The 25,466-nt window shown below is 46.1% G+C and overlaps 3 protein-coding genes across 6 annotated transcripts in view; 2 read left to right on the top strand and 1 right to left on the bottom strand.

The window, feature by feature from the left end:
* AP3M2 (adaptor related protein complex 3 subunit mu 2) overlaps positions 1–2,445 on the top strand; it is a 30,288-nt gene extending 27,843 nt beyond the window's left edge. Inside the window, exon 10 of the mRNA XM_073325049.1 lies at positions 2,357–2,445. The gene's annotated coding sequence lies outside the window, so the exon portion shown is untranslated. The remainder of the gene's footprint in view (positions 1–2,356) is intronic.
* PLAT (plasminogen activator, tissue type) lies at positions 1,233–24,973 on the bottom strand. Of its 4 annotated transcripts, XM_073325044.1 has the most exons (15): positions 24,842–24,973; positions 21,707–21,765; positions 14,392–14,492; positions 12,957–12,996; positions 12,392–12,523; positions 9,677–9,790; positions 9,093–9,267; positions 8,174–8,265; positions 7,707–7,878; positions 7,243–7,328; positions 6,652–6,847; positions 5,425–5,561; positions 5,209–5,349; positions 3,301–3,446; positions 1,233–2,433 (listed from the first exon to the last, which is right to left on the bottom strand). In XM_073325044.1, the coding sequence occupies exons 3-15, from the start codon at positions 14,452–14,454 to the stop codon at positions 2,275–2,277; spliced, it is 1,653 nt and encodes a 550-aa protein (XP_073181145.1). In that variant the 5' UTR covers positions 14,455–14,492; positions 21,707–21,765; positions 24,842–24,973; the 3' UTR covers positions 1,233–2,274. The 4 variants fall into 4 exon arrangements, with proteins under 4 accessions (XP_073181145.1, XP_073181144.1, XP_073181146.1 ...); XM_073325043.1 differs by lacking the exon at positions 21,707–21,765; XM_073325045.1 differs by lacking the exons at positions 9,677–9,790; positions 21,707–21,765.
* The window catches only part of IKBKB (inhibitor of nuclear factor kappa B kinase subunit beta), a 65,631-nt gene continuing 50,928 nt past the window's right edge, over positions 10,764–25,466 (top strand). The window contains exon 1 of the mRNA XM_073325020.1: positions 10,764–10,942. The gene's annotated coding sequence lies outside the window, so the exon portion shown is untranslated. The remainder of the gene's footprint in view (positions 10,943–25,466) is intronic.

The following is a 25,466-nucleotide window of genomic DNA, read 5'->3' as shown; positions in this document are numbered from 1 at the left end:
CAGCACTGCTATGAAGAGTTGAGCTGAGCAACCCATGTATTTTGCTTTGCTGCTCATACCAGAGCCAATCTCAAACAGTTCAAGTTACCAAAGTAAACAGGGACAAGATAGAGTTTATATTCATTCATTGTTAGCTCATAGTATAACTTGAGTTTTGTCCCTAATGCTCCAAGGTCTAGCTCAAACTGAACGGTACTTTAAACTCAAGCTATCTGGCCCATCTGGTGGGATACGATGAAGCTTGAAAAAAGAAAAGGAGTACTTGTGGCACCTTAGAGACCAACCAATTTATTTGAGCATGAGCTTTCGTGAGCTACAGCATGCATCCGGTGAAGTGAGCTGTAGCTCACGAAAGCTCATGCTCAAATAAATTGGTTAGTCTCTAAGGTGCCACAAGTCCTCCTTTTCTTTTTGCGAAGACAGACTAACACGGCTGCTCCTCTGAAACCTGTCACGATGAAGCTTGAGTGCTGCTGGAGCTAGTCATGAAGTACAGATGCAGCAGCACCTCCCTAGTTTTGCTAATCAAACCCCTCCGAGTTTACGAACTCAAACTAAGTGCTGCAGTGAAGATCAGCCCTTTATCTCATGTGGAATTTCTCTCAGCCTGACAGCCATATCACAGTCATAGTCAAATAGGTCTAGAAGGGCTCTCATGGTATAGGTTTACTTAATCCCAGAGGCAGGATTAAGTAAACCTATACCATCCCAGACAGGTGTTGGTCTAACCTGTTCTTAAACCTCCAAGGAGGGGGATTCCAAAACCTCTTTGCTAACCTGTTCTAGTGCTTAACTATCCTTATAGTAAGAGTTTTTTCCTAATATCTAACCTACATCTCCCTTGCTACAAACAAGCCAATTCCTACTTGTCTTACCCCTTTGTGGACAGGGAGAACAATCAATTGCCATCTTTACAGCAATTTTTTTACAAATTTGATAAACCCAGATCTTTCAACCTTTCTTCACAGGTCATGTTTATTAAAACTCTTAGCATTTTTGTTGGCTCTCCTCTGGACTCTAATTTCACATCTTTCTTAACATGTGATGCACAGTACTCCAGCTGTGGCCTCCTCAGTGCTGATTAGAATGGTACAGTTACTTCCTGTGCCTTACATATTGCTCTCCTGTTAATACATCCCAGAATGACATTTGCCTTTTTTTGCAATGTAAATCAGTCTGTTTTCATTGACAAACTTTATATTAATAATGACTTTGGAGGTAATAAAACTGAATTCAGAAGACCAATATAGTTTAATATTCCTAGGGATAAGCCTAGGTTTGCCAGAAAGTCAGTATAGTAGTAGGAATTATACTGTCATACAAAAAAACAAAACTGACAAATACAGGAAAGTTTAAATATCTGCATAGTATAAAAATAATATTTCAAAGTGCTGCAGGAGATAAGTGTCGTTAGAAGATTGTTCTGAGCAAGTGGATGGACTCACAGCATGTTTGTGCCTATGAGTGAAACTGACATCAGGCAAAGTGCTCACTTATTCTAGGAATCCCACTGCATGGAACTAGGGTGGTGGTAGAACATCCTCTAATCCCATGCTTTTCAGTGTGTGCTCATCTTCAGGTGTTTCACCTGAGATCACAAAACTTGGATTCTCTCTTTGCATTGCAAGCTATGATCCCCTTTCACTCTGTCTACCCCTCTCTAGATTTTCAAGGGCACCTTGGAGAGGTGGGGCTAGCACTAAATAGTGTCTATATTTTTATTTTACGAAAATACGGAGGTGGGAGTGGATTTGAGCAGCAGCCCATACCCTCTGAGGTGGGGGTGGAAATGGGACATAGTCCAAGCTCTACAGTGCATTTACAGTCATGTTTCTGTGTACACACTTTGGAGTATAGTGCAAGTGTCATAACCTTACCCTCTAAAAGAGAGAGAAGATGGCTTCCAGAGTTTAGACTTGTGCCTTTTTGCCTTCTATGCACTCCCACTACTGCTGTGGGCTGCAGAGACTCCTTTGTTAGTACTTGGGGGTTTTCTGGGGGGGGGGGGGTAGAACTTACTTTTCATTGTGCCTATATGACCTGGTACAAAATTTTAAAAAAAAAACCCCCACTGCTAATAATCTCTAAAGAGGAGAGAGAAAGTACCTAAAAAGTGTATGCCCCTCCCTCCACTCTGCTGTGCACCTGCACCCTACAGGTGAGTGATCATAGGGCATTTGTGCAAACAGCAGCACCTGTCAGCATCCTTAGTACCTCCTGTATGGGAGGGGTGGGGGCATTACTGCAAGGCCTTGAGTGATTCATTTTCCTCCTTCAGGGTTTCATTTTGTCCCGAATCCAGTCAAGGTAACGAGTCACATTTGTATAGATGCCTGGTGTGTCTTTCCGTCCACAGCCTATTCCCCAGCTGATGATCCCAATCAGATGCATACGATTATCCTTCATACAGACCAGAGGCCCTCCAGAGTCACCCTACAAGGAGAAACCAGGTTAGTAAGAAGTTCATTCACTTTCTTTACTTGCTGACTGGACGCTAAGCCTTCCAATATTAGATTCCCTGTAGATACTTCCTCTGCACTGCCCAGCTTACGTGCCATGCTTCAAGTAGAGTTGGTGAGAGCCCCTCTGAAAAATTAGGATCCGTGTTTACTAGGATAGCATCCTACACCCCTTCTGCTATACCAAGGAAAAAGTGAGATCCTAAAATACTTCCCAGCATCATCCCTGTAAAAATCAGTCTGAAACTCGCATCAGGAATCTTTAAAGTACAATAATCCTAGAAGAATCTTGATCAGGTTTCCCCCTCCCACCCCCCCAACTGTGTAAAGTGGTCACTGTATAATGCTGTGGTATGTAGAGAACATGCTCATAAGGGAATTATGGATGCTGATATGTGGGGCTTTGTTTTAGGAACTTTAACTATTTCTGCCCCCCAGTTCTGATGCTTCTGGAGCATGCTCTCCCCTTTGCCTGTTAGTCCCATTTCTGTGGGGCAGTGCCCTATCCGATCACAGACCCCCCCCTGATGAGCACTTCATGTTCTGTTTCTGTAAAGGAAAGTTACAGGAAACCCTGCACCAGGTGGGGTTTCCTGCCCAGCTATTGGTAACATTTCCTGCAGTTTGGGTTTTCAATACCCTTTGTCCTAGGTTTATTTTGGTTAAATGTGACCTCTCTTCCTGGCTGCTGTGAAGCTTACAGCATCACAAGGGACAGTCTTGCTCCAGAGCCCACCATATGCGGATGCATTTGCTCTGCTTTATTGGAGCATAGTGCTTTGTTAGCAACTATTTTCTGGAGGAAACCAGAGGGAACAGGTAGAGACAGGGGTAGGTTTACCTTGCAGGCATCATCCAGTTGCCTGGTGTCCCCTGCACACAGCATGTTCTCAGTGATTGTCTTGTTCAGGTGCTGTGATGTGCAGCGACTAGGTGGAAACAGTCTGACATGACCTTCCTTCAACCGCTCCGAGTAGAAAGGAGAAACTGCAAGAGAAATGGATGTATTTGATTGGGGGGGGGGGGTGCAGAAGTTCCTTGTAAATGGATAGGGAAAAGGGATGGAAAGGGGACTTGGGAGGTACTGACAGTGAAATGGGGGAGAGGGCAGCAGCTGGTTTCAGGCTGGAAGGAGAGTCCTGGGGGGTTCACATATCTGCTCCCAGTCCCATTCCAGTCCCTACAGATCCTACTCCCTGACTCAATGGCAGCTGCTCCAGTCCCTGTGGGTCCTGCTGTCACCACCCCACACACACTAGTTTATGCAGGGGCAGAGCCCACACAGTTTCCATTGCTGGAGCACTACGCCATCCCTCCCTAGTTCTGCTGCCCCCAGATACCTCTGGGGTTTTGCAAGTCTTCTTCCCGCTCCCCATTCCAGAACTATCATCAGGGAGAGCAAAGTTTCTAAAGTAGGTACAGAAAAATCTCAACTCTTATCTACTTGAGTCACTTAAAATCCATCGGTTTTGTTTTGGCGCTGGGAAACTGCTTCGGACCTAGCTGGGACAGGATATGGCTTCTCTCAGCTGACTGTAGTGTCCTAAATTGCATCCACTAAAAGCCTTCCATTTCAGCTAAAGCTTTTGTTTGGTAAAATGGTTTGTTAATTGTGTAAAGTTAGGGAGGGGTGGGGGTGAGGGAGAATATTGTGAGCTCTCTGAAAGGGGTTATGGCTTTAAGGGATTAGACTTGCTCTAATGGGAACCAGATGTCCTATCTGTATACACACAGACTCGATCATAAGTAACTAGATAGGAATGCATTATGGCTCTACTGAACTCAGAAGGGACAAAACTTGTGTTTTGAGAGGTTAATATCTTGGTCATTTCAAGCTGCATTGGCCTGAAACTTGGCAGAATAGTTTTTATCTGTCAAACGATTTTTCAGAAACATAAAACTTGATTTCAAATGAGGTTTCACCAAAGGATGCTTTTTAAGGATTCTTCCTTTCACACTTTGTCACTTAACCCTCTGTTTGTCCTAAAAGTACACTGATATACGCTTGGAGGCATAACTACAGCAGCACGGAGAGGCCCCAGTCAGAATCTGGGCTCTACTATGCTGGATCCTGCACAAACAGTCGGCCCTTACTTTGAAGGGCATGCAATTTACTGAGAGAAAAGATGCAAGATTAGGGATAACAGGCACTAGGAAGGAGCCAGGGGATAGGGGAATATGATGGCCAAAAGAAGACTTATTTCCGCCAGACAGCTATTTGCATATCTAGATGGATAAACACTTTTTTTAAAAAGCCAACTAGAAATAATCTAGCTGTGGTTTAGTTGGCTTCTAAACATCTGTTCTTATTGCTGTTTCTCTTGTTCCTAAGCATCATACAGATCGTGTGCTTTACTAGAATATAGTGGCATGATCTGCAACTGTGCAATAACACTTGACAGGAGAATTATTTCCAGGAGAATGAGTGAGAGAGAATCTTTCTACATATAAATTAAGAGGAGGAAATACGGAGTTAAGGCTGCAGTGTTCCACTTAGCTCATTTGTTGTGCTTGAGTCTTGCACCTCCCAAGATACTTTCCCACTGTCTGTAGGTTTCATACAAGAGATGGAGCTCAGTAGGGTGCTACAGGTATAACTCAGGGCAGAATTTGGCCTGAGGTGTACAGTCACTGTAATACTAAATACAGTAGTAGTGATTCCAGGGACAACTTGGTTATTTTAAATATGAAGGTGAGGGACAGGAGCCCTGTGGAAGAATTCCTTACATAGGGTACATCATCTCCTTACATTCCTCATGCTTGCCGTAGCCAGAGATCTCACATTCCGTCCAGTCAGGCAGCCGAAGTCCTGGCTCTGGGAGGCAGACAGTGCGGACAGTGTCCATTTCATTAGCACACTCTTCTGATCCAGACTTCAGCTGTAACAGAACTGAAAAGAAAATGTGTAAGAACAGGCTTGGGCTGGTGGTGCAGTTTCTGAATGTGTGGCTAGGGGAGTTCTTACCGATATCATTGTCATAAGTTTCTGGGTCAAATTTGCTATGCAGGATGTATTTCTCCACTTGGAATTGCTGCTCATTCTCCTCAGGGATCATTCGATAGGTCCTACCCAGTACAATCTTTAGCTGGTTGACACTAAACCTGGACAACGAAAGAGCTTTGAGCGTCTCCCAGCTTCAACTCCAGAGACCCATCCTTTGAAGGTGTCAGCTGCCCAGCCGGGGCTCAACTTTTTCTCATGTAGAATTGTTACTCCTTACATAACCAGTCAGTCTGGATTTATATTCAGGGGTGTCCTCATCTTCCTCATAGCACTGACTATTGCATACAGTGGAAAATCTCATCTGCTCTCCCCTTCTCTCCCCACACCCCGCCATGTCTCAGGCTGCCCCAGGTTCTATTCTTATTGCCCTGTATAACAGATTAATTCTTAGTCTCCTGGAGGTATCTTATGTCCCACAGCTTGTTTGCCTCCCAAGCTCCTTTCTTGATACTGGCCATGTTCATCTTGACCATCTCTTTACTATAGGACTTTTGATAACTCCAGATGCTTCCTTTGTATTCTCTCTCTCACTCAGAGGAAAAAAAACAATCAGATAATCCTTTCTTAAACTCAGTAACTAGAGTAGCATGCAGGGTTCCAGGTGGGCCTCGATGGAGCCATGCGCAATGGGATGGGGTCTCCATGACTGTGTAGTAAGTTTCCTGTATAAAGCAGTCACTGCAACAATGGCTCCCATTCCCCAGATTTGAGCCTAGCTTAACAGATGCAGGGTTAACTCTGAGAATGAGATTGACAGGAAGTTGCAGAGTTTAAACCCCACTATTCCTACACTATAGTTCTTAAGTACAGTAGGCCTAGCCCAAGACCACAGCCTTGCCTTCCTTCACTGTGCTACCGCTGCAGGAGAGTGCCTTCCTAGCTGCAGCAGTGAGAGAGGTGATATGAGGGGACCTTTGTATCTAGTTAAGCTGTCCTGCATCCCCAAGGGTGGTGGTGGTGAGGATCTTATTCTACAGCTGGGAAAGTAATGTAGGGAGCAAGAGGTTCTGAAGGGCACAGTTACTCGGACTCCCTCTGCATGCAGCAGCTCCCACCCTGGCTCAGTGTCTACCATGGAAGGGTAGTCAGGGCACTGGGATCTTTTTCTCTCAGTACTCCCACTGCTGCAATCGGGAGACCCAGTATCTAGTCCCTATGCTAGAGGCGCTAACTGGATTCTTCTCTCACCTCTCCTGGAAACAATGGGCAGCTGACAGGACCCAGCAGGAGTTGATCAGGATTCCTCCACATAGGAAATGCTCCCCAGTCACTCGACGATACCTGGCAAAAATGGCAGCCTGCCATGGGTGGGAGGTGATGTCTGCATAGAGGCCGCCTTTAATTCGGAATTGGGCCACTTTGTGCTGCCGTAGGCCACACGTGGCTGTGGATGACAAACACAGAAATCAGAATAAGGGCCACAGCACAAAGCCTCTCTCATGGGGTAAAAAGCCTCCATGTGCTTAGCATCTGCTGAAGCAGCACTGAACACAATGCTGTTGATGACCTGATTTCTCTTACCCCCTGGAAACCTGCCACACAGGCAGGAAAGAAAGCAAGGAAGCCCTGCACGTGCACCCCCCTTCTCCTGCCTTCCTTGCAAGTCTGGAAGAGACACCTGTGTGGGAGCCACAGACTCCCCTGCGGCTCTGCCACAGCGGCAATCCAGCCCTTACCTTACTGAAAGGGGCTTGAGTGTGACAATGGCAAGAAGCAGAGCAGTGGGGACTGAAAGGAAGAGAAAAGTCAGGGGAGAGCGAGTGTGGGGATGTTCCTTACAGCAGACAGGCACGTCGCAGTATTCCCACTTTGGCTGGCCTGCCTCCAGCACGTGGCACCATGGCCTGGAGTCATTGTCAGGGTTTCTGGAATACAGAAAAGGGGAAGCTGTTTCAGCCGCTCACACTCCCATTGGACCTGTAGAGAGCCTGGTGGGGGAGGGGACAATGGAGAAAATCATTGTTTTCCAAAAACTGTATGTATCCTTCGAGTGTAACTTAGGGACAAGGCCACCTTGTGAGCTTTCACTGGAGGATACCAGATCTGTGCCTAGTAGTATCTGCAGAAAACTGCATGCATGGAGTGACATCACAAAGATAATCACTCTGTGGCCAGGCAGCATGTTCTCTGGAGTACTGTGTATCCCCTATGTCCTTATTCATGTGACAAGTCAGAGCTGCACCTTAGGGAGAATGGGGCAAGGGAGGTACCTTGTAAAAATTGTGAATTAACTCCCTGCCTACCGGCAGAAATTGTGGCTCCCAAGACCCAGCTGGTGGGCATTGAACCTCCAAGCTGTGTAGAATTTGTTGGCAATGGTTTTGGAGTCCCATCTCAGACAGGTGGCACCAGAGCTGGTAGTGCTGTGGCTGCCCCGGTACTCTGTGCCCTTCCCAGAAAAGCAGTCGTCCTCTCCTGCAACAAAAAATCTGCAGATTAACTGATTAGTACCAGCTGCTAACTGTTCCCAGCATCACCTCCTCAGCTGTTTATATAGTGCATCAACTGTTGCCTCCTCTTCCAAGAAGATCTCCTCTCACTAATAATCCCCACTACATCAGTAAGACTCTTTCTTTTCAGCCAGAAAAGTTAGAAGCTTAAATGTAGTTTAAAGTGCTCAATTCTGCAGCCTATGGAAATGTCTGCGGGCCCAGGGACCCCTTAAAAATCTAGTCTCCACAGCAGGTATCCCCTCTGGCCCTGCACATACCTTTTAAGCAAGCAGGTGTGCTGCAGTATTCCCAGGTATACTGCCCCCCTTTGTAGACATGGCACCAGGGTTTGGAGTCCTCATCTGGGTTCCTGAGAGAGATGGTAACATTGTGTATATAACTCCATACCAATGCACAGTCCAGCCCTGGCAGTCTAGCTGAGTAACTTGAGGAATGTTGATTGTTAAATGGAAGGCAGGAGGAGTGGAGTGTTGTTTGTAGCTTACACGTGTGCAATGCTGATGCAGAGAGCACTAGAGATTGGGTTATTTAAAGAAGGTTTGGAGAGGCAGGTGGTGGCTAGGTAGATTGGCTCAGGAAGGGGGTTTCAGGTACAGAGGCAAGGATGGAAGAAAGGAACAAAGGAGGTGATTAGATATGCAGCTTGAAGCAGAGTGAAATCCCCTGTGGGAGAGCCAGAATGTAGGGCCTAGGAAGGAAGTAGCTTCCTGGCCCTTTCAACATACGATCCCCGCTTCTTTGTGGTACTGTTAAAGGGAAACCCTGTCACGGGCAACCTCAGCAGATCAGGTATGACCTTCCTTAGTTTCCCCTTAATCTGCTCATGCAAAGAATGACTGTCTCTTTCTTTCAGTACCAAATTTAAACCCTTTTATCCACATGAGGTGCCACAGATCTCTTATGCTAAACAGTTCCTCCCAAAACAAAACAAGGTTACAGCAGCTCTTCAGTCCCATGCCAAGGTCACCATTCCCAGGTCACCCATCTGAGAACCATTAGCCACTCTGTCCCAGTTCATTCTGAGCCTGCTTCAGGGCCCCACTCTCCAGGCCACCACCCTGAGAGTTCCAAGACCCACTTCTCTCCCATAAGTGTTCTCCAGTAGCCCCATGTCAGGTCCACCCCTGAGAGGGCCTCCCCACAGTGTTATACTCCCTCATCACCAGTGCCTCTCACCTGCAGTAGTTGTGATTGCCAAGTCCCAGTTGAGCAGCATCTGCTCTCCGCCCATTGTACTTTTTCTGAGCCAACGTGCTGATATTCCAGTTTAAGCACTCACTCCCACTCTCAGTCACGCTCCACGTCCCCCTGTATGTTGCTCCCAGGTCTTTGTAACATGGGACTTCGGTATCTAAACAACAGGGAAGCAAAATGGTAGCTTCAGACTGGTCCCACATGGACTCTGCTTCCCTCCCCTGAGCTTCTGAGAGCTGTTCCCTTGTGGAGGGACCCTAGCTACCACAGTCACTAGCCCAGCATAAATGCCTCAACAGGCCAGTCCAGACCCCATGTCTAGCAGAGGGTCTTCATCCCCGAGGCTAGAAAGTATATATCTATGGTCAGGCCACCAGCACAGATATCCTTCCCCCAGATGCATAAGATCCCCTGTAGTATTAGCTCTGAAATAAATAGAGACAGCATAGCTCAGGGCCTGTTACATTGCAGCAACCTCTGGATAGCTCTTCCCACAGCTCTGGGTAGCCAAACCCTTCCCCATTCCCCGAGCTATATGTAGCTCTACTCACTGCACATGCACTCACCTATCTCACAATTCTTCCCAGAGAAGCCTTGACTGCACTGACAGATGAAGTGCAGAGGGGAGTATAATGCCTGCTTGCACTGACCCCCATTGTAACATTTCTTGTGAGCACATCCTGTCAAGCAAACAAGCCAGGAAACCTCATTAGATTTCACATCCGCAGGCAGCCATGAATATCTCCCCATCTGAGAAACTGGTATGGCCCCAAAAGTAAATGAATACTTTGCTTTAGCTTTCAGTAAGGATGATAATATGGAACATGTGAATAAATGTAGTACAGCTGATGGAAATGAGGGTCTAGAAATGGAAATTACCACATCTTAGGTGGAAGGAAAACTTAGATTTTAATGGGCTCAAATTGGGAAGACCAGGTAATTTCCATCCCAGAATATGGAAAGAACTGGCACATGAGACTGATAGTCAGGTAGCAAGGATTTTGACTAAATCTTTCTCTTTGGGGATAATACCATATGATGGAGAATACTTAACATCATACCTGTATTTAAGAAAGGGGGTGGGGGGGGTGTGATTGGGTAATTACAGACCTGTTAGTCTGACTTCAGTAGTATGCAAGGCTTTAGAACAAATTGTGAAGGAAAGAATAATTAAATTCATGGATGTAATGGTAAAGGGGATGTAATGCAACATGGGTTTACCAAAGGTAGGTTGTGCCAGACTAACCTGATTTCCTTCTTTGAGAAAATAACTGATTTTTTAAAATAAGGGAAGTGCAGTAAATTTAATATACTTGGACTTCAGTAAATCATTTGACATGGTACCACATGGGAAACTATTAGTTAAATCAGGGAAGATGGGGATCAGTACAAGCATTTTAAGATGGATAAGGAACTGGCTAAAGGGGAGAACGCAGTGGGTTGTGCTGAAAGGTGAATTATCGGACTGGAGGGAGTTCCTAGTGGAGTTCCTCAGGGATTGCTCTTGAGACTAATCTTATTCAATATTTTTATTAATGACCTTGGCACAAAACTTGGGCATGTGCTAATGAAATTTGCTGATCATACAGAGTTGGGAGACATCATGAGGAGGATCAGATTATTATATAGGAAGATCTGGATGATCTAGAAGACTGGAGTGACAGAAATGGGATGAAATTCAACCGTACAAAGTACAAGGGTCTAATAAGAATTTCTACTACAAGTTGGGAGCTCATCAGTTGGAGGTGACAGATGAGGAGTGAGACCTGGGTGTGGAGGTCCCTCACAGCACAGGATGACTGATCTACCAGTGTGATGCAGCTGTGAAAAAGGTAAATTCAATCCTAGGATGTATCAGACAAGTCATTTCCAGTAATGATAGAGAAGAACTAATGCCATTGTACAAGGTATCCTTGTAAGACCTCATTTGGAATACTGTGTACAGTGCTGGTCACCCATGTTCAAGAAATATGAATTCAAACTGGAACCAATGCAGAGAAGAGTTACTAGGATGATCAGGGGAACGGAGGGCCTGTCTTATGAGAGGAGACTTAGAAGGACTTGGCTTGCTTAGTCTAGCAAAAAGAAGGCTGAGAGGGGCTCTGATTACTCTGTATAAAAACATCAAAAAGGGGGTAATTACCAGGGAGGATGAAGAGCTATTTAAACTAAAGGACAATGTGGGCACACAAACAAATGGATATAAACTGGCTGTGAACAAATCTGGGCTGGAAATTAGACTGTTCCCAATAGGAGTTATCGGGGCAAACAACTTAGTTTTAACTGAGAGTTGGACAAATTTATGAGTGTGATGGTATGATGGGGTTGCTTGAGATGTAAGGGAAATGCACAGCAGTCCTAGGGCTTATTTCCAGTTTGTCTTATGTTCCTAAAAGCTCATGCTTCTGGGTTTCAGCTGGCAACTGGCAGAGGTCAGGAAGCAATTCCTCCTGCTCCCCCCCCCCCTTTTTTTAAATCCCCTTCCTCTGAAGCATCAGGCCTAGCCCCAGCTAGAAAAGGGACATTGGGCAGAGTGATTCAGGGCTCTGAGGTGGCATCTCTGTATCTGGTGCTTCACTGGCTGGTTCCTGCCAGGGCATCACTGACCCCATATGTGAGGCTGGGAAGGAATTTTCCCCCAAGTCAGTTTGGCAGAAAGCTTGGGTTTTTTCACTTTCTTCTGTGGGCTCGGGTCACTTGCCCGGATTATTTGGGTATATCTTACTTAATCATTTCTCTGCCACTGCAGGGGCCTGCGACATTGGTGCACCTTTATCCCTCCTATCCTCTCATAATAGTGTATTCTCATGTGGGCTGTATAATTTTTGTTCTAACTGTGGGTGCTGGGTGGTGTTGCTAGTCTGTGATAAACAGGAGGTCAGACTAGATGATCTGTTGATCCTTTTTGGCCATAAACTATGATTTGTGACCTCTCCTCTCAGCCTCCTTACTGCCCATTTCTCTCTGGCATGTTGCCAGATATGCGCCTTGTTTCCTGCCTCTGGTCCAGCTTGTACACACCTCCACCCCTTTCCTTCATCTTCCCCACTCACCCTGGCACATGCTTTGGCTCTGATCTCTGTTTACCTCTCTGGCCCAGCCTGCACTTTTATTCCTGCCTCAATGAGTAGGCACATCCTAGTGCATCCATGTAAACCCCAGATTCTCTGTGCACAATCATCATTCCCTCGAGAGCAGAGTCCCCCTTTCTGTCTAACAGGGCTGAATGCTGGAAATGCAGATGCTCCCCTTTCCCTTCCCAGCTCCTGCTCCATACTCACTTCTGACAGGCACGCTGTGGCAACGACTCCAACCATTGTCACACACACAATATTCTACTCTGCCTCCTGCAAGTCGTAGCCAGGTCTCCCTCTGCTGATAAATCTGTCGGGATGAACGGTCAGTGCAAGTGGCTGCAATTGGAGACAGGAAACCCTCCTTAGGAAAAGGCAAATGGGGTTGTCTGACCATAGAGGCTGTGCTCCGTTCCCCTCCCCGGACAGCAGAATGCTCTCCTCTGTTAACAGAGCTCTCTTCCCTTCCCAGGCCAGAGCTGCTGTGTCCCTCTCCCTGCTGTGCTGTTGGATGTAGAATTCTGTGCTCCACCAGTGTGTGTGTGTAGGAGAGGGGAAGATCTTCTGTGTCTTTTGAACTGTATAAGATATTACAGCATGCTGGGTATGGTCTCCATATCTTTCATGGCCAAATCTTTGTCAGTACAGCCTATGAGAATGGGCATAGTTGGAGCATGAGCCTGGCCCTGTTTTCACTTCCTCAGCACCAGCCTGCTTTGCCCTGCACATCTGCTTAGCCCAAGTTAGAATGGGTTTCCTCTCCCCTCCTTACCTTTAGATCTGGCTCCCCGTTTGAGGCGCACAAGGAGCTCCTGCAAGCAGAGAAAGAGGAAGCCTGAGTGGCTGCTGTCTTAGAGATTCAATTACCAAGTGCTCCCAAAATCTGGAGAGCTTTGAGACACACTCCTCCCACTCTCCTCAGTATGGCATTTCTGGTATTGTGGGGAGTGCCTTAGACACATGTATAATAGTCCAGGATAGCAGGGACCAAGCACAAATTGGCTCATGTTCCTGGGGTTGTGCATTAAGGATCCTTCCAGTTGCACACAATTTACATGTGCTAGCCATTATGTACTATTTCTGTGCAAATGCCATAGATGAGAATTTAGGCAACTGCCCTTCCCCAGGCCCAGAGGTAGAGGGAAAAGCATGCATTGCCATTAAGGTATGTGGAATAGAAATACTCCCACAAAGAGACTCTCTTTAATCTGGTCCCAAGTAACACAAAGCAGCACTAATGACTGAAGAGCGGAGTGGCTTGCTAATGAGGAAAGATTAAGAACTAAGAAAGTTAGAATTCTTCTGGGTCTGCAGTTTTGAGGCCACCCAATATCTGAGGCTAAGGGATATGGTAACCCTCTGCATAAATTCAAATGGTCAAGTGTAATTGAGGATGATAGGATGGTGTAAGTAAGACTGATGTGGGGAAATCAAGCAAAGGTTGAACATGATGGAGCAAGGGTGGCCAACCTGTGGCTCTGGAGCCACATATGGCTCTTCAGAAGTTAATATGTGGCTCCTTGTCTAGGCACTGACGCCGGGGCTGGAACTCCAGGCACCAACTTTCCAATGTGCCAGAGGACGCTCACTGCTTAACGACTGGCTCTGCCACAGGCCCTGCCCCCACTCCACCCCTTCCCGCCCCCTCCCCTGAGCCTGCCCTGCCCTTTCTCCTCCCCCTCCCTCCCAGAGCCTCCTGTACACCACGAAACAGCTGATCGGGAGGTGGGAGAGGGAGGCGCTGATCAGCAGGGCTGCCGGTGGGTGGGTAGCGCTGGGAGCTGGGGGGAAACTGATGGGGGGGTGCTGCTGATGTATTACTGTAGCTCTTTGGCAATGTACATCAGTAAATTCTGGCTCCTTCTCAGGCTAGGATGGCCACCCCTAAGATGGAGCCTTTGCTGACAGTCACCCAAAGAGCGTGACAGAAGGCGCATTGCTTGGTACAATTAAAAACTGCCCTGAGTAATTCACTGCAGGGAACAATTGCACCTGGGCCTAGAGCTGAACTTTGGTACCTTCTTACAGCTTTTCCTCTTTCTGACTTGTATAACTGTGTAACTCTGCCCCGTCTCCTGACCAGCAGAGACCAGTGGAGGCTCCAGCAAGAAGAGATGAGAGTGCTGCCAGACCAGGGTTAGGGCACCAAGGGGTGCCAGGACCCTCCAGGGATCTCCCAGAGTGGCACTGGCATGTTGACCTCTTACCTGGCACTGCAGAGTGGTGATTGCTGCCATCAGCAGGTACAGACACAGGAGTTTCCCTTCCATCCTCTGTGTTTTCCAGGGTTTCCTTCAAATCTCAGAATCTAAAAAAAACAAACAAAAAAGGTGAGCAGTGAGCCTCCAGTGTGAGCAGAGGTTGATATTGTCAAAGCAAACAAGAGCTTTTATCCATACAGCTCCCACGGATTTTTCAGCGGGAAGGAGGCTTGCAGGGAGTGGCTAAATCCCTGAGTTGGCTTTGCATTTGCAAATCTCAATTTCAGAGTCTAGGAGCCTTGGTGTAACTTGGAAGGGTCCTGACAGTCTGGACCACCTCCCACTGTTTAAAGTGGCAGGGAGAGGAAGGGAGGGGTTGCCAGGGGTTGCAGACCTGGGAGGGGGGAAAAGAGTGAAAAAAAAAATTGAGCTGTGTCATGGAAGGCTGCACTTTACTGAGTTACCAAAGTTGCTGCTCCCAGGGTACGACAGACCCCTAATTTTTTCAGGCCACTTTAAGCACTGCCACCTCCCAGAGGTAAATGGCAGAAGCCAAGTTCCTAGGCTCTGGCACTAAGCAGTGCCTGTCTGGCACTACTTGGGGGGGGGTTAACGTTGGCAAGAGACAAGTCCAGGTCACGTCTCCACAGGCTGTGGGAATCCAGGGGTGCTGAGTGGCAGCAGAGAACTCGAGACTCTCACAGAAGAAATTGTGACTCCCAGATTTGTCTAATAAAACAGAATACAGTGTCTCAAGAGAAGCCAAAACGAGGTGTCTGAAAGAGTAGGAGTGTTTAGGTTGGGGTGTCAGCTCTCAGGGGCCCAAAAAAGGCTGACGGGCCATCTCGGTGTCAGACAGGGGTGTGGACAGCCCGAATGAATTTAAAGCAATAGATCTGTTTTTCAGTATTTTAACCTCCATGCCCTGTATGGTCTGGACTTTATTTCCACTATCATCCTGCCCCTCTTGCAGGCAGTTGAAAGTAGGTTAGTTGGCTGGGATGCTGGCTTGTGGTCTGGCACTCCATCTCACTTGTTCAAGCATGCATTTCTTTCCTTGACTCACTTCCCTGTAGTCACAACAGCCTCTCATTCCCTTTAATCTACCTCAGCAGCTGTCACTTCAGACAAAGCTCTGTTCCAGCCCTTATGAGAAATCTTTACATCTTCTGTCCCCACAACAGTAACCTTGGGAAACAATCTATTCCTGCACAGTTCATTAGCTCATCTGATATGATTGAGAGGAAGAATAGACTTAGACCTCTGCCTGCATCCGTCTTCCAATTAATACATTACTTTCCTTCTCTCTTTCCCTTGTCCTCTTTCTTACCTGGCTGGCAGAATTCCTTTCTGGTAGTGAATTTCCTTGGAGCTGCCCTGATCACTACTGATTACAGTGGGAAAATTCAGGCTCTGAGGAGTTCAGTAGTCTTGTGTGTTCCCTGCCCCTTTACTGAGCAGCATTTTCAGCCTCCTTCGGTGACAGACTTAATGGCAGCAACATGAGCTCTGATCTCTATAGCTCAACTCTGCCGTGGCGGCATCTCTGCCATTTCATTCTCTCCAGTATCCCCTCCCCCAGTCTGTTCACAAACAAAGGCAAGAGACAGGTAATTTTCTTCACGATAGCAGTAGAGAATTACTTCATGGTTTGGGGAAGTTGCTGGAGGGAGGAGAGAGCCCCATTGAGAACCTTGCAGAAAGCTTTTATCATACAACTTCAGTCCTGGCAGATTAAAGCATTTTATATGTAAAATTCTCTAGTCCAAACTGATAACATCCATTACTGCTCCTGTATGGACCCAGGCACAGTTCTTATCCTCGCACAAGTAGAACACCCTGGAATAAGGGGTGTAGGCAGTGAGGGGCTCTTTGAGGGGGTCTGTTCCCCACAGGGGCAGTGCAGCTTTGCTCTGGTCTCATAGCACTACTTTTATCTTCCTTTTTCTTCAGGGGCTTCCTTTTTCTTCAGTTATCTTAGAGACCTCATAGCAAGAATAAAAGATTAGGGAGACGAGGGTATACTAGCGATCTCCTGCAAATCCTGACCTTGAGAGCATGAGTTTAACAACTACAGGGGAAATTCATCTTCTTTTTCAGAAATGTTACCGAATTCAAGAACTTGTAATAAACCTGACTGTCTAACCAGGAGTCACACTGGGATAATAAAGACAGGTTTCAGAGTAGCAGCCGTGTTAGTCTGCATCCACAAAAAGAAAAGGAGTACTTGTGGCACCTTAGAGACTAACAAGTTTATTTGAGCATAAGGGATGAGGTGGACGAGGCTTTCTTCCGGCAATTCACGGAAGTTACTAGATCGCAGGCCCTGGTTCTCATGGGAGACTTCAATAACTCTGATATCTGCTGGGAGAGTAATACAGCAGTGCACAGACAATCCAAGAAGTTTTTGGAAAGGGTAGGGGACAAATTTCCTGGTGCAAGTGCTGGAGGAACCAACTAGGGGCAGAGCTGCTCTTGACCTGCTGCTCACAAATCGGGAAGAATTAGTAGGGGAAGCTAAAGTGGATGGGAACCTGGGAGGCAGTGACCATGAGATGGTCGAGTTCAGGATCCTGACACAAGGAAGAAAGGAGAGCAGCAGAATACGGACCCTGGACTTCAGAAAAGCAGACTTTGACTCCCTCAGGGAACTGATGGGCAGGATCCCCTGGGACAATAACGTGAAGGGGAAAGGAGTCCAGGAGAGCTGGCTGTATTTTCAAGAATCCTTATTGAGGTTACAGGAACAAACCATCCCAATGTGTAGAAAGAACAGTAAATATGGCAGGCGACCAGCTTGGCTTAACAGTGAAATCCTTGCTGATCTTAAACACAAAAAAGAAGCTTACAAGAAGTGGAAGATTGGACAAATGACCAGGGAAGAGTATAAAAATATGGCTCGGGCATGCAGGAGTGAAATCAGGAAGGCCAAATCACACCTGGAGTTGCAGCTAGCAAGAGATGTTAAGAGTAACAAGAAGGGTTTCTTCAGGTATGTTAGCAACAAGAAGAAAGTCGAGGAAAGTGTGGGCCCCTTACTGAATGAGGGTGGCAACCTAGTGACAGGGAATGTGGAAAAAGCTAATGTACTCAATGCTTTTTTTGCCTCTGTCTTCACGAACAAGGTCAGCTCCCAGACTACTGTACTGGGCAGCACAGCGTGGGGAGGAGGTAATCAGCCCTCTGTGGAGAAAGAAGCGGTTCAGGACTATTTCGAAAAGTTGGATGAGCACAAGTCCATGGGGCCGGATGCGCTGCATCCGAGAGTGCTAAAGGAGTGGGCGGATGTGATTGCAGAGCCATTGGTCATTATCTTTGAAAACTCATGGCGATCCGGGGAAGTCCCAGATGACTGGAAAAAGGCTAATGTAGTGCCCATCTTTAAAAAAGGGAAGGAGGAGGATCCTGGGAACTACAGGCCAGTCAGCCTCACCTCAGTCCTTGGAAAAATCATGGAGCAGGTCCTCAAGGAATCAATTCTGAAGCACTTACATGAGAGGAAAGTGATCAGGAACAGTCAGCATGGATTCACCAAGGGCAAGTCATGCCTGACTAATTTAATTGCCTTCTATGACGAGATAACTGGCTCTGTGGATGAGGGGAAAGCGGTGGACGTGTTGTTCCTTGACTTTAGCAAAGCTTTTGACATGATCTCCCACAGTATTCTTGCCAGCAAGTTAAAGAAGTATGGGCTGGATGAATGGACTGTAAGGTGGATAGAAAGCTGGCTAGATTGTCGGGCTCAACGGGTAGTGATCAATGGCTCCATGTCTAGTTGGCAGCTGGTATCAAGTGGAGTGCCCCAAGGGTCGGTCCTGGGGCCGGTTTTGTTCAATATCTTCATAAATGATCTGTAGGGTGGTGTGGATTGCACCCTCAGCAGGTTTGCAGATGACACTAAACTGGGAGGAGAGGTAGATACGCTGGAGGGTAGGGATAGGATACAGAGGGCCCTAGAGAAATTAGAGGATTGGGCCAAAAGAAATCTGATGAGGTTCAACAAGGACAAGTGCAGAGTCCTGCACTTAGGACGGAAGAATCCCATGCACCGCTACAGACTAGGGACCGAATGGCTCAGCAGCAGTTCTGCAGAAAAGGACCTAGGGGTGACAGTGGACGAGAAGCTGGATATGAGTCAACAGTGTGCCCCTGTTGCCGAGAAGGCCAATGGCATTTTGGGATGTATAAGTAGGGGCATTGCCTGCCAGCAGATTGAGAGACGTGATCGTTCCCCTCTATTCGACATTGGTGAGGCCTCATCTGGAGTACGGTGTCCAGTTTTGGGCCCCATGCTACAAAAAGGATGTGGAAAAATTGGAAAGAGTCCAGCGGAGATCAACAAAAATGATTAGGGGACTGGAACACATGAGGAGAGGCCGAGGGAACTGGGATTGTTTAGTCTGTGGAAGAGAAGAATGAGGGGGGATTTGATAGCTGCTTTCAACTACCTGAAAGGGGGTTCCAAAGAGGATGGATCTAGACTGTTCTCAGTGATAGCTGATGGCAGAACAAGGAGTAATGGTCTCAAGTTGCAGTGGGTGAGGTTTAGGTTGGATATTAGGAAAAACTTTTTCACTAGGAGGGTGGTGAAACACTGGAATGCGTTACCTAGGGAGGTGGTGGAATCTCCTTCCTTAGATATTTTTAAGGTCAGGCTTGACAAAGCCCTGACTGGGATGATTTAGTTGGGGATTGGTCCTGCTTTGAGCAGGGGGTTGGACTAGATGACCTCCTGAGGTCCCTTCCAATCTTGATATTCTATGATTCTAAGCATTCGTGAGCTACAGCTCATTGTAGCTCACAAAAGCTTACGCTGAAATAAATTTGTTAGTCTCTAAGGTGCCACAAGTATTCCTTTTCTTTTTGGGTTAATAAAGGGGCTCTATACTAATGTTAAAGGCATGTGGTACAGCAGAGATTAGTTTGAGTTTGTGTATGGGGGTGGGGGGGTGAGAAAACCTGGATTTGTGCTGGAAATGGCCCACCTTGATTATCATGCACATTGTAGGGAGAGTGGTCACTTTGGATGAGCTATTACCAGCAGGATAGTGAGTTTGTGTGTGTGTTTTTTGGAGGGGGGTGAGGGGGTGAGAGAACCTGGATTTGTGCAGGAAATGGCCCAACTTGATTATCATGCACATTGTGTAGAGAGTTGTCACTTTGGATGGGCTATTACCAGCAGGAGAGTGAATTTGTGTGTGGGGGGGTGGAGGGTGAGAACACCTGGATTTGTGCAGGAAATGGCCCAACTGGATGATCACTTTAGATAAGCTATTACCAGCAGGACAGTGGGGTGGGAGGAGGTATTGTTTCATGTTCTCTGTGTGTATATAAAGTCTGCTGCAGTTTCCACGGTATGCATCCGATGAAGTGAGCTGTAGCTCACGAAAGCTCATGCTCAAATAAATTGGTTAGTCTCTAAGGTGCCACAAGTACTCCTTTTCTTTTTGCGAATACAGACTAACACTGCTGTTACTCTGAAAGCAGAGATTAGGTTACTGAGGAAGGTAGATTAGAATTAGTAGTATTAAGTTCATAGGGACTCCACTCTGGGAGCAAAATAGCACTAAAGGGACTCCAACACTTTGTTTTTCCACATTTATGAGCCACAGATGTTAAGGTCCTTCTGATCCTGCATAACACAGGCCAACGAATTTCACCAAGTGTTTCCTGGATCAAGCCTATAATTAAGTAGCGAATATGTGGTTCCATGTATCATATTTGCCTGGTTAGATGGTAAATTCCTAGGTACAGGGACATTCAGTAAAGTGCCATAGACTTGCACATCTCCCTTCAAGTAAGTCATTTTCACCTATAATCATACTGGGGACATTTTTTTTTCCAATTGAACAAGGTAGGATACACTGCCAGAGTGGGGAGACTTCTCATGAAATTGCTAGTGACGGCCGTCTGTACCCAACATGAGAGATTTCAGAACCAGTGTTACTGGTGCTGCAGTCAGAAACTAGTGATATTTTTTTTTTGTCCAACTGTCATGTAAATAGACTCACTACATTGTGGCAAGAGCATCATAAAAGTAAGGGATGTTGCTTCTGTCTTCCTCCAAGGGTGTACTGACTGCTCTAGATAGCAGGAAATAGGAGGAGCAGCAAGAGGATTTTGTTTCCATATCTTCTATCAGTTTCTAAATTATAGGATTATTCTGCAGTCACACATATTTCTGCCATATCATTCATCTGCTCTCACCTTTTCTCATTTCTCTGTCTCCTCTGTTTGTCTACATCAGGCTTCCTTGAGAGAGCAGAAAGTTGGCTCACGTATTTGAAAGAACCGATATTTCATAAATCTGGAGTTCAGGCTCTGCTATTTAAATAAAGCCAGTAAGGGCAACTGGATAATGGCTGGCTGAATGCAAAGATGACAGATTAGTCAGTCATCAGGTCAGGAACAAAAGCAGAGAGAGAGAAAATGAAAATAAGTCTTGTTTTAAGAAATGGGGTTTGATTGATGGAAAAGCAAAAGACCCAAGTGAACTATTCCAGGCCCTGAATCAGAGGGAGCAGTGGTAACAGCAGAGTGTAGGCTACCATGTCTCATGATAGGTCTGAAAAAAGTGGAGGATTCAAGAGGGCATGTGAGAGCGTTACAGGTACTTAAAAAAAATCTCCAGATGTCAGACCTGGAGAAAAAGTTTTGAGGATGCACGGATATTTCCACATTTCAGTGGTAAAGTCCCGGATGTTCACAGAATCTCCCAGGAAAGACTTTCAGGGCCCTGGCTTTACAAAATTCCTTGTACAACGGGTTCCCTGCTATGTAGCAGGCTTTAAAAAAAAAAAAGTGCAGAAACGTTTTCCAAACAGGCAATGATTCTCAGGAATATGGACATTAATCTGACATAAGCCTCTAAAGTCCCCAGGAGTGCTGTAGCAAAGTAGCATCTCAATCTTTGTTACCCTAAAGTCACAAGACTGTTCATCAAATCTAGTGCCAATTTATTACGCAGAAGCCCTCAGGCTATTGTCTGAAATCAGGGCTATGCTATGACTTCTTTGAATTTTTGCAGATGCTGCCGTATAACCATAACTGGATGGTAATCAGCACCATAGGACCAATGTCACTCTTGCCAGCCAGAGGGAGGCTGCAATTCCTCTTCTTAAAGCTGCACGTGAGAATGGAGGTTCTTAAACCTCTTACTCATCTGAAAGGAAGAATTTCTGAACTAATACTCCAGCAAGTATCTGTCTGTGGAAGAGAGTGTCGGAGCCATTTCTTCTGAGGAAATTTAGGATTCCCTGGAAATAAGCCAGTTGTGTTAAAGTCCAAATTTCCTGCAGTAGAACAAAGTATTGGAGCTAACCTGGGTAGTCACCTAGGAGGAGTTGGGCTGAGTGGAATCAGGTGGAACCGGAGCTTGTTCTGATAGGAGAAAGAAGGAATCAGATGTTTTTATATCCTGAAAGATTTTGTATTAAAATCTTGGAGACTGGTATGAGAGGAGAATCTTCCATTTAAAAAGCACCAGAGCTACTTAAAGTGTGAATTAAATATAAAACAAATTCTGTCCCAATTACACTTAGCTTGTTAGTCAGTTTTTAATGTACTCTAGTCTACTGTACACTCTAGCAGTGCTGACCTGCAGCCCATGTCCTTTAATTTTCTTTGTACCAAATAGTGCTTCCTGTATCTCATGGATGTCATCTGATTCCTTTGTTCCAATAACCCTTGCTATGCCTTCCAGGCCAGTGCCTCTCCAATGCACAGAAATGAGTGCATAGTCCCTTATCTGTAGCTGTAGGGCAGTTCTGATGTCCAGTGTGCTTGGAAGGCTGGTAACTGGTGTTTTGCCCAGTCTTATCCCTGGCCTCGGCTGTGCCTTACCCAATCAGAGTGTTCTGAATGATAAGCCCTATCTAGGAAAGCACATGGATTTCCGAAAATATGAGAATGTTTACATGGATAGAAGCAGAGACCTTCTAGCAATAATCTTTTTTGCCCAGCTGCCTCTGGCCTAGTTATTCCTGTTGCTCTGACCCTTAACGCTTCTGCCCCTGTGACCAGCAAATAGATTCCAAGGCCAGAAGGGACCATTGTGATCATCTAGTCTCACCTCCTTGTATATAGCAGGCCATAGAACTCCTCCAAAATAATTCCTAGAGCAAATCTTTTAGAACAACATCCGCTTGTGATTTAAAAATTGCCAGTGATGGAGAATCCACCATATCCGTTGGTAAATTAATCCAGTGATAAGATAGAAAGGGCTGGATTTACTGTGCTGACACTTTCGTTCTGTATAAGATACATTAAAGGTAATCCAGGTCATACTATAATTGATGCTGTCACTTTAAAAGTACTTTCTGGCTGGATTCTTATGGAACTCTAAATGGATTAGAATCTGCTTGATTTGTGCAGCCCTGGGGCATTTATGTAAATGGGAAAATGTTTTGTTTTGAATGAACTCGTTTCTTGTCTGAAGTTAAGTAGAGAAACAAAGAGGAGGGAGGGGGAAATAGGATGGGGGGAGATGAAAGAGGATATTTGGCTACGATAGGGTGTTTTTACAATGTTTGGATTGAGGTTTTAAAGGAATATATTAAGTGGTGTGAAGCCCAGAGTGTGTGTGCAGTCCAGGATCAGGGATCTGCTGTGCTACAAACACCTAAGGAGACAGACCTTTTCCCAAAGCATTTATGGTCTGACTAGAGAAAACACCCCCAGGCTGTCTTGTGTAGAAATTGATTAGGAGTCAGTGCAGAGGTTAATGGCTGCACTTTTAGGGCATGTCTACACAGAATCTGGGAGCAAGTCTCCCAGCCTTGGTCCACGGACTTGTGGTAACGGGTTCCTGCTGGCATTCTAAAAATAGCTGTGTAAACAGTGTTTTGATGTGGCAGCTCAGGCTCTCAAGCTGCCCTCTTCTCCCCACTACCAGGCTTTGGATTCCAATCTCCAACCTGAACCGTAGTGTCTACATAGCTATTTTTAATGGGCTAGCATGAGTCTGTGGATCCAGACTGGGTCGCTCACTCCCTCCCAGATACAGTGTAGTGTAGACATGCCCTTAGTGCAACGCCATCCCAAGTGCAAACCTCTGCACAACACAAGTGAGCTGGGTAGCATGTAACTAGTCTATCTTCCTCATGATGCTTTGCCACCCCCAGAACCACATATCTGGATTCTGGTGCACCTGCCTGTTGGTGTCATGATAACCTTGTGCTAAACAAAGCTGGAGAGCAGTATGGAGTTAGTGCACCTAATGCACGTGTTGTGTTAGTAGCACATAACTCATTACCGATCTGGAATCAACACAGCAAAGGGATGCTGCATTCCGCAGACGCAGCGAACATCTCTGCAGATGCCTCAGAAACAAGAATACTTTGAACTTCACATGTTCCGCGTTAAGCATCACAACTCTCCTCAGTAATAGGTAAATAACTGTTACTCCTAATTTAAAGGTGGGGAAAGTGAGACCCATGGAAGTGAAGAGACTCACCCAAGGTCACATTGACAGTCAGAGGCAGAATAGAGATTAAAAGTCAGGAGTCCTGACTCCCAGTTCCATGCTCTTCTCTTTAGAGCCCATTGCCTTGACTCTGAATTTGGAATCAGTAGCTGTTTGCCGTTTGTGCTGATACTTCTCTAAGCTGATCTCCGATCAGAGGGGCATAAAGTCTGGGCCTCACTGCCCCTCCTGTCTGCAGGGAGAAAGAGTCTTGGTGCCTTTCTCCCCTTTACTGCCTGCTGAGAAGAGTTGTAGTGCCCCAGTCCTCTACTGAGCATTGTGGTGCCCAGTTTCTTACTATTTCTTCCTGCCTGCCACCTCCATAGACAGGGCATTTATATTTATATTATATCCCTTCAGTGTCTTTGAAATACACCATTCCCTTGACACTTGTGAAGTCTGATTTCCCCTTTGGGAATTGTTCTGAAGATTTGCTATAGCGCTGGTTGTGTTTGGGAAGAGGAAGAAGCCTAGAGAGCCCACGGAGGCTCCTCTGTCATCCCTGCTTAGACTGGAATCCTGAAGAGAAATGTGCAGTCTGACCCCTACCTCAGCCCATCTCATGAGCAGGACAAATGATAATTTCACAGCTGGCACTCTGGGTCTTTTGATGCTATTGGAAGATCTGTTCTTTTTATTTACACTATTATTTTCTTTTCACTGTGCAGGGGGCTCCTACCCAAGTGCAGTTCAGTGCCAGAGGCTGTCAGTCCTTTAGCTGCTCCACTTTTACTGACTTGGGGTAGTAAGGCTTTCCTAAGAGAACTGGAAAGCACCATCTGTCCCCAACTTTATATTTCTCCCCAAAGGCTGAAAAGAAACAGCTAAGTTAAATTCCACATTCTAAAGTGCCGTACATCATGCTAATTAATTAAGAAGTAATAATTAATATCAGAAGTGTGACCTTATTTATCCCTGCTCTACTCTTATTGCAACACTAAGCCATGGGGAAAGGGAAGGACTCTGCACAGACAGGTGCAGAATAACACATACCTTCACTTCTCCTCTTTTGTATGCTGCTGATGGTTTCCTTTCAGTGTAGCCTGGATGCTTTGAATATGTCTGAGCTCTGATCTCTCTAAACAGCTCCAGTGTCCTCCTTAAAATGCCAGTCAAGGGGGTGGAGACTTTATGGGCGGCGGGGGGGGGACTTTTTCACCCAGCGGAAAAGATACACAGTGGTAGGCTGCAGTGATGAGGTCAGGATGGGCTGGGTTAGTTTTTTGCAAAGATGAGGGGGAGGAGAAGTGCCTGATGAAGTCAGCAGAACACAGCCTGGCTCTCATCCAATCAGCATTATTCATGGTCCTAATCAGAAAGCAGTTAAGTGACTCCACAGCGTCTTTTTGGTATCATTGCCTTTTGAATCCTTTTGAGAGCCAGGAACAGATCAGATAAGTGCCACTTACAAAGAGAACCTTCATCCTGGTTCCAGGAATGGGGGGCAGAGAACCACCCACACAATGCCCCAAGAGATGCAAAATACTCAAATATTCATTATTTCCTTGGGCCATCAGCTTAAATGGTGCTGTGCAAACTATAGAGAAAGACCATGTCCCTCTTCCAGGGAGCTTCCCACGCTAAACAGGCAGATGATGCAGTTCAGGCACATAATGCA

The sequence above is a fragment of the Lepidochelys kempii genome, chromosome 26, assembly GCF_965140265.1.
Source record: "Lepidochelys kempii isolate rLepKem1 chromosome 26, rLepKem1.hap2, whole genome shotgun sequence".
Taxonomy (NCBI): domain Eukaryota; kingdom Metazoa; phylum Chordata; order Testudines; family Cheloniidae; genus Lepidochelys; species Lepidochelys kempii.
The sequence above is the reverse complement of the archived record's forward strand: the minus strand, read 5'-3'. Positions and strand labels throughout refer to the sequence as shown.

Bases quoted from the DNA above. Each gene is read 5' to 3' on its own strand.
- PLAT (XM_073325044.1), bottom strand. From the start codon at position 14,454: ATGGAAGGGAAACTCCTGTGTCTGTACCTGCTGATGGCAGCAATCACC. The intron at 9,791-12,391 runs GTGAGTATGGAG...TTTGCTTGACAG, and splicing joins CCACAGCGTGCCTGTCAGAA to GATGTGCTCACAAGAAATGT. The intron at 7,879-8,173 runs GTATGTGCAGGG...TTTTTGTTGCAG, and splicing joins CACACCTGCTTGCTTAAAAG to GAGAGGACGACTGCTTTTCT.